The following is a 9134-nucleotide window of genomic DNA, read 5'->3' as shown; positions in this document are numbered from 1 at the left end:
AGTCATACCTGTACTGTACATGTACGGTTAGATGAATATACATATCATGTTCATGTCTGTATTGTACTTTGGCCCAAAACTTTAATTTAGATTAGCTGAAATATTTTGAAATTGATTTTCACCTGTATTTCTAAATCTTAGATGTGTTATTTTTCTTAAATAAAATGATAATTCATTCTCGTTGTGAATAAGGGCTCAATTGTATTGATACGTCTATTCGATTTAATTACAATGATTTTGCAATGAATGAATATTCGACCCTGACTCTAAAGTCAATCTCTTAGCTAGATGTCAATAATTGTTTAACTAGTAAGTTAAAGTATTTAATTTCATCTAATACAGCCTTATTGGATTTTGACTGGAGGTATTGCATGTTCAAGATCAAACATATTTAAATAAGTGTAGCACTGTAGGTTTTAATGGTAAATAGCTATGAGTACTATCAGTTACATAGTTTGTTAATGACCTGTTACAGAAAACTATTGTGTCTATTTTAAACTTGTATCAGTCGAGGTGAAGCGGAGCCTGGTACATGTTTATTAGGTCACCTGAAGGGTCAGGATGACCTATAGTCATCATGTTTCCTCCATCGTCGTCTGCAGTGCCCCATCCGCTGTCTGTAAACTTTTCACATTTTCAACTTCTTCTCAAGTTCTACTAGTGCGATTTAGCTGAAACTTGCCTGAAATGATCCTGACATGGTCCTGACAAAGGGTTGTTATTTTTTGGGTCGATAAAAAATCGTAGATGGCCATCACAGCCGCCATCTTGAAAACACATTTTGAACTTCTTCTCAAGTTCTACTTGTACAATTTAGCTGAAATTTGCCTGAAATGATCCTGACATGGTCCTGACATGGTCCCGACAAAGTGTTGTTATTTTTCGGGCCGATCCGAAATCCAAGATGGCCACCACAGCTGCCATCTTGAAATCACATTTTGAACTTCTTGTTAAGTTCTATCGGCTGAAACTTGTCTGAAATGAATTGTTATTTCCAGTTGATCCCAAATTGAAAATGGCTACCATGACATCATATCTAATTAATTTTCTATATAACTGTTGCCAAGGTAGTCAGATGACCGTTTAGACCCTTTGGCCTCTTGTTTCATATACATGTACATGTATAGAGCATTTTAAAATAATATTTTGTATTGATCTTGATGACATTTTCTGTTACAGCAAAATGTTTGCGGGTTTGATCTGCTCAGGGCCAGTGGGAAATCTTATGTCTGTGATGTCAACGGATTTAGTTTTGTGAAGAACTCTATTAAGTATTATGATGATTGTGCCAAAATACTGGGGTAAGTTTTACAGAACTGAATAGTGTTATGATTAAGCTTTTCTAAGGGTGTACAGATGTTCAAGACATTTTATGCCCCACATTATATAACTATAAATTAAATTGTATGTATGTGGGGGGGGGGGGGGTATGCAGTATGCATATATGTAGTCCTTATGTGTCCCATGGTGCTCTGTCTTGATTTCAAATGGAGGCTGGGCATTTGATAAAATATTTATGCAATATGTTTTACAGACATCTTATAATTATCAAGAGTCGTTTTAATATGGATTAATATTTTAGATTAATTGCTTGATTGTAAGTATATGCAGGAAACCATCTTCTATGTATTTGGACAGCATAAACATATACAGTTTACGGGCCTGATGTGTTTATATGTCTTTGTTTCATTCTGTATCCGAACTCAGGAGATTGTAAAGGCCCATTGGGCCTCTTGTTAATATAAGATAAGAAGGAAAGTCATATGAATTGAGTCATGATATAGAAAATTATCGGGATAAGACAACGGCTAAAATTATGGCATATATTGATAATTTTCTTACTCTAAAGAATAATAATTTCCATATGAAACATTTTCAGAACAATGATAATGCGAGCGTTGGCTCCACAGAGACACATCCCGTGGGTTTTAGGAGCAGCTCCAGAGGATATCCCTGTAGTACCTACCACCTCAGGATCTATGTAAGTACATGTACTAGGTCAATTTTCTATCTTACATTGGAAAGAGTTATCTGCCCTTGCAGGTAGGTATTTATTGTGACGTCAGATGTTTGCGAGGATAACCTGGTCATACCTAGTAATTTTCAGAGAAATTTCGCCTTTAAAATAATGATGTCACAATTAATACCTTCCTGCAAGGGAAATAACTCTGTAAAATGATTAATATGCTAAGGTAGAAATTTAAATGTATGTGATAAATGTTTAATATATGGTACATATATGCATACAGTTAATCATGACTAAGTTACATACCGTAAAAACTTGTGTAATTTGCGCACTTTTTCTGTACAAAAATAAAATTTGAAGTTGGGGGTGCGCAAATTACATTGATAGAGTAGTTTTAAAAAATTTACGGGGAAAAAATCTGTCCATTCTGAGGGGCTGGCGATCTATGAATGTTGAGGTACCGCTCTGTGTATAGTAGCCATTTTATATAATAAAAGGTATTAATGATTGTAAAAAACAATGCCTCACCTATTATAGTGGATTATCAATGGCTAATTAAAGTGTTAAGTTATGACCACGATGTCTTGTTTACATTTGCCCCGAGAATTTCAATGGCGACTGACTGAAAGCATGGCTTCTACTGACAGCAAGAAATGTATACCCTGTACACCTCGTAGTGTAATGGGACAGCCACAATCAGTGACTTTGGCCGGGTCAATGTAGTTTACCTGTATTTTTTTAGGGTAGAGAGGCTATAGAGAGAGTCTGTAGAGAGTATGTGTGTGTATACACAAACATGTTTACCCAGGCTGCAGACCGTGCGCAAAAAGTCAAAACACACGTGGGATTTATAAGATGCCTAAACTGACCTATATTTAGGACTTTCAATAAGTGATTTGCAATTGCATTACTGCAGAATTAACAAGCTACAAGATTAGTGACATTTTCAACCGTTTTGGTGTATACAATTAGCCTTTAGCTTTGCACATGAAACTCCGTAGGGCCCGACTGCAGGCCGTGTGCAAAAAGTCAAAACACACGTGGGATTATTTAGGACTTTCAATAAGTGGTTTGCAATTTTATTACTGCAGAATTAACAAACTACAAGGTTAGTGACATATTCAATCGTAATGATAAGTACAATTAGCCATCAGCTTGGATCTGGTACCGTACAGGTACTAGTGAGTTTACTCACAATGTGATTGTTGCAAGCTAACGTATCCGCTAGCCGATTGCTATTGATTGTTAATGATCTCAAACACACTTATTACTTATTGTGACAATTTCAAACAAATAGATTCTAATCTTTTTTAATATTCCTGATTACTATTCATGTGTAAAATCTCAAAACATTGACATGTGCATGGAGTACGGCGAACCGGACCGCCGATGTTTTGGACATCTGCAAGATATTTTAGTTTCAGGTTACGGTGGCCAATAAAAGAAAACAAACACAATGTGGTTTTGATATGTTATTTCTTCTTAATACAACACACTTCTTTGTGCAAGTTTTCAAGCATTTCTGGGGAATATTTTGCATTGAAATTGTCACCTTCATACATCGATTTTGGGACTCCCTGGACATCGTTTTTCCCCAAAAAAATTGATGCGCAAAATAAACTGATAGTAATTTTTTTTTTAGCATTTTCAGCCCTAAAAAGTACCTGCGCAAATTACACTGGTGCGCAAATTATACAAGTTTTTACGGTATTTTATACACACAAACTTCCCTGTTGACTATAGTCGACAGAATTTTACCTTCTCTATTCACCATTGTCGACGCTCAATATTGACGCTCTTTCTTCACAATAAATCTCTTATCATACATTATATTTAAATTTTCAATGTAGTGATATATGAAAAGTTCTTAATTTCAAAACAAACTTTCTGGATGTTACGTAAATAATTTTGACTATGTATATGTTTTTATGGCAGAGTAACAAGATATATCAAACAGACTTATCATCGTAAAAAAATGGCGGCTTGTTACGTCTTGGCCTGGATTGCAATATCACATAGATTGTAATATTATGATGCAGGTTTTTAATAATTCTTAAAATGATTTCAAAGTAAGTTCAAATAATTGCACTAACCTTAGCATGTTTAAATTAAATACAGAAGTTAGCACAGAATAACTGGACATTTTGTCCGGCACTTTTTCAAAAACTCCTGGAGGTAAGACTTATAACTACCTTTGGGACAGAATCTGGAAAGAATACAAATTATGGAAAGAGTTTAAAGTACCATGTACACAAGACTAATATCACATGTTGTATTTGTAGGATGGAACTAAGGACAGTTGTGGCTGTTATCAGACATGGCGACCGTACACCGAAACAGAAAATGAAAATGGAGGTCAAACATAAAAAGTTGGTAGCCATATCTCTTCAGTGTTGTACTTTTCAAGTCTATTTTTCAATCATTTACAGTTCAAATTTGTGAAAGGAATTTTAATGTGAACACAACAAACATGAAATTATATATAATCTGTGATACAGCTATGAATCCTTAATTGATATATCTATATAAAAAGAGCAGGTCGGGTGAGTTGTACATACATGTAAATATGGTCTTTGTCACTCAGCTGACGGAACATGCTTCTTTGGCTCAGTCGGTAGAGCCGTAGTTATTCACACCGTAGATGTGTAATTTTCACTGTTCTTTTACACAAGCATTTAATTTCTGTTTTGTGTCATACATAACCTTACATTATTTCCTGAACTTGTTTCATGGATATGTTATAAAATAATTGCATGGTTCTGGTTAATTTAATAGATTATATAGTCACATATTGATAAAGTATTTAAATTGTCTAAAGAACTTTATCATTCTTGATTTTACAGATTTTTTGATCTCTTCAAGAAGTATGATGGCTATCGTACTGGACATTTAAAGCTTAAGAAACCAAAACAGCTCCAGGAGGTTTTAGATATCGCTCGGTTCTTATTGTCGGAACAGCAGTCATCATCCGATCCAGAAATAGCAGAGAAAAAGGCGAAACTACAACAGCTGAAATTAGTATTAGAAATGTAAGATGCATATTTTCTAAGTCATATTTAGAAATCTTACATAGAATATTACCTTATCCAATAATTTGATTGATAAAAGTTTAATCTAAGTACGTGATAATTTTAAAATAATTTCTGCTATATCTGATGAAAGAAAATCCCAAATGTTTTAATTTACTTGTTTATGGAGCTTTCGTATCTTTTATTGAAACATCAATAAAATTTGATTTTGAATCCTAAAAAAAAAGTTTATTGGGCTAGATTTGAAGCAGCAGAATTCAATTTGATAAATAAATGTAATTATCGTGTATGTACGACTGACAATAATTACTAAATCATAGAACTTTTAACATTGTGTTCCTGCTAAAATTTGAATTAATAATAATCATAATGATAACAATTAATAACCATTGTAACCACAAGCTGAACTCTTTAATTTTGAAGGTGGGATTTTCATCACAATTTCGAAAAAGAGACCAGCACATTTTTGTGCGCCTTAGAAAAGTTGGTTATAATCTGCTATGTTTTGTGGTTTTCTGGTTAAAATGTATGAGTTATTTCCCCCTGCCATAGTGAGTTATCTCCCCTTTGCGACTCCGCAGAAATTTGCTTTCCTGTTAATATAAAGTTACCCACCTTGCCATAAGCATTGAGATTACTTCCCTTGGCAAATATAAATACAAACACTTTTTGCCACTCATCTGTTTGGAAGTTGTTTTTGTGTTAAAATCCTTGATTTCTTAACCTTTCCTAGTTTTGCATGTGATATGTTTGAGGAAAATATTTTTGATTTAATTAAACTCCTTCACTTGTATAAAATAAAAAAGAAAGATATGAAAAATGTAATTCCAAATTTTTGATCTCCTTAATTATGTGCCATGTAAGGTGTTTGAAGAAAAGCAGAATAAAATCATCATATCTTAATCATAAAATGATATATTAATGATAACAATTTTTTGCTTGAATTTTCAAAAAAAAATCCTAGGCAAATAAAGTTACCTCCCTTTGATTGCTGAAGTTAAAATATTTCTTTTCTGATGCTTCCTAATATCTGCCTATTACACCATTTTTTTTTGCCATGGAAAATATCATACATAGATTTTATTATGTATTTGAACAAGAAAACATTTGATCTTATAATTATAGTCATGAATCACAATCTACCTCAAGGGGAGGTAATCCAAGAAAAGATTTTTTTTGCATGTGCAGATGAAGTTTTTTAATAAGGAAGAGTAATAATGTCATGACCATTTTGATAAGAAAATCCTTTTATATTTGAATGTGATTCTTTCTTCATGTTTATAGAGTATATTTTTAGTTTCAAAAGGAAAAGGGACGTTCATTTCATAATTTAGGCTACTGTATTTTAGCTCACCTGCTATGAGGGACAGAGGTCAGCTTATACCATACCATGGCATCTGTTGTCTATTGTCGTTCGTCTGTTCGTCAACAATCAACTTCTTGTAACTGTTAATCAGAATTTATTTTGATTTGGCTGATAGTATCTCTCTGGGGCGGGGACTCAAAATTATACAAATGATTGACCTTTTCCCCTCCTGAGGCCTGAGGGGCAGAGCCAAAAGGAGCCATTTTGGCTAAATTCATTTTGTTGACTTTTTTTCTAAAACTGAGCAATAAATCTCATTGATATTTTATTGGTAGCATCCGTATGAAAAATTAACAAATTAATAGCCTGAGTTTTTTTACATGTTTTTTTAGCGAATTAACCAGGTGAACGATACAGGCCCTCTGGGTCTTTTGTTCTGGTAATATTTTTTTAACATAGAAGATAATGTGAACAATTTGCGATTGGAAAATTTGTTATTTTTGATGTGTGATTTCCTTTTTGAATTGATATTCCCCTTTTTGTAATAACAAGATGCAAAACTTCAAATGTTTGTTCATTCCCAATTAACTTATATAATGATTTAGATTAAGTATATTAACTTGGATTTTCATTTTGGAATCAATCTTTCAACAGAAGGAATGGCAAAAAGTTGTTTTGGGTTTTTTTTTCCAGAATATTTTATACTTTTAGTCAAAAGTATCTTTAGACAATTTTTTATATCAATACGATACTCTAAACTCAGATTTTGTGGTAATTAATTTTCAGTACAAACTTTAAGCATATGTCTTCATGTTTGTTGGCATAATTTTTTATGATAATTATAACCAGCGAAAAGTTAGAAAAAAAAAAAAAAAAAAGAAGAAGGGGAGAAAAAAAAACAGAAAAGAGAAGAAGAAATAAGATTATAAATTTTGAAAAAAAAAACTATTTGCTGTAGTAGCAAAACCTCTGGAAATAGCTAATGTATGATACAGATATCTATGACATTACAGGATACTCTGGTGTGATTGATGTGTGGTGTTACATGTATTACCGTATTTGCCGCAATTAGCGCCCAGGCCCCAGTTGTTCAAAAAGTTATTAGGCTTATCACAGTTTAACAACAATTTTCAAATCCAGATAAAATAATTTCTGGTAATACAAATTTTACAATTTTTATAAGAATCTTAAGAACTCCATTTTTTACTTACTTGCTGAGTTTAGTGAAGATATGATCACAAAATTTTGCCGTAAATGATCACTAATCATGTGATTAAGATAATCATGTTTTGAACAACCAGGCTCAGAAAATAACACATTAACCAGGGCGCTTAAGTAATTGGAACAAAGGGTGGTGCTTATTGATGCACCAAAATGTAAGTTACGGACAAAAAAAGTCTGCCATATTTTAAATCTTTCTGTACTCATGGTACATAAATATGTTAGAGTAAATATGTATATATGCCTTTTATCCTGTGAGACACATTATTATGTCGTGATTCACATGTAAAAGACTCGCAAGATCATGTAATATGGGATACAATGCTGATGTTAAAAGGCATCACATGTTGTAAAATATCGTGAAATCCATGAGATGGAGGCGTTTATACAACTTCAACTCTTCTCCAGAAAAAAAGGAGGGGCGCTTATAGCGGAAGGGCCCAAGGGGCACTAATTACGGCGAGCACGGTACATATAAAGGAGTGAAGAAAACATTTCTTTACTAAAGACTTACCTAGAATAACTTGTTAATAATCATATTATTGAATTATTTCTTCATTATTGAAGGTATGGTCATTTTTCTGGAATCAATCGGAAAGTCCAACTTAAATACCAGCCATATGGTCATCCAAAGAAATCATCGAGCGAGGAAGGTTTGTTGATGATCAACTGTAATTAACTCATTCACCCCTGACTTTCCAAAATGGACTAATCCAGCCTTTGATCTAGAAGAATCTAAATTTGTCTTCAGGGGGTGAATGCATTAAATGTTGTACACAACAGTCCTATCATTAAATGTTGTAATCTGTGACTAGCTATCATCATTACTAATAGTTTGTATACAACATTTCTATTATTGAATGTTGTAATCTGTAGCTAAATAGTCCTATCATTGTCTGTTGTAATCTGTATTATTTGTAGCTACAATCATCACTACTATAAGTTTGTACATAATTGTCCTATTATATAATTGCCAAAGTTTGTGCTTACTAATTTCTTAACTCTTAAGATGTAGCAAAATATCAAAACTAAATTATGATAACACAATTTCATACAAAGGTATTAAGCACATATTAAATAACATACTCCTGTGGTTGTGAAAATATGCATTAATCAAACATATTTGAAGGAATGCCTTTTATTTAAACTAATATATAATTGGCTTACTAATAAACTAATTAAGCATAATGCTAGCACAAGAGCAATAATTTTCATGGTCTCCCTCAGTCAAGAACACAAAATTCCAGCCTGTCCTCAATAAGTGGCAATAAATGGTCTGCCTCAATCAAGGGCAATAAATTCTGTATTCCTTCAATCAAGGGGCATTTTTTCTCGTCTGACTCAATCAAGGGCAGTAACTATGTTTTCCCTAAATCAAGGCTAATGACTCTTGTTTCCCTCAATCAAGGCCAATAACTCTTGTTTCCCTCAATCAAGGCCAATAACTCTTGTTTCCCTCAATCAAGGCCAATAAGTCTGGTCTTCCCTCAAGCAAGAGCAATAACTCTGGTCTGCCTCAATCAAGGGCAATAATACTGCTCTGCCTTCAAGGTCATTAAGTTAATCAAGACTATCAATTGTGACTTCTATCAATCAGGTCTGTCTTCTGATC

The 9134-nt window shown here is 33.2% G+C and overlaps 2 protein-coding genes across 2 annotated transcripts in view; both read left to right on the top strand.

Moving 5' to 3' along the window:
• Window positions 1-9134, top strand: part of LOC138306437 (inositol hexakisphosphate and diphosphoinositol-pentakisphosphate kinase 2-like) — a 96184-nt gene that overhangs the window by 51710 nt on the left and 35340 nt on the right. The window contains 1 exon segment of the mRNA XM_069246898.1: window positions 8090-8175. Within this exon segment, the coding sequence (XP_069102999.1) occupies window positions 8090-8175 (86 nt within the window).
• On the top strand, window positions 1154-7233 carry LOC138306448 (inositol hexakisphosphate and diphosphoinositol-pentakisphosphate kinase 2-like). The gene is made up of 5 exons (XM_069246910.1): window positions 1154-1301; window positions 1880-1981; window positions 4249-4335; window positions 4810-4995; window positions 5419-7233. The coding sequence occupies exons 2-5, from the start codon at window positions 1884-1886 to the stop codon at window positions 5516-5518; spliced, it is 471 nt and encodes a 156-aa protein (XP_069103011.1). The 5' UTR covers window positions 1154-1301; window positions 1880-1883; the 3' UTR covers window positions 5519-7233.

Source organism: Argopecten irradians, chromosome 13, assembly GCF_041381155.1.
Source record: "Argopecten irradians isolate NY chromosome 13, Ai_NY, whole genome shotgun sequence".
Taxonomy (NCBI): Eukaryota; Metazoa; Mollusca; class Bivalvia; order Pectinida; family Pectinidae; genus Argopecten; species Argopecten irradians.
The sequence above is the reverse complement of the archived record's forward strand: the minus strand, read 5'-3'. Positions and strand labels throughout refer to the sequence as shown.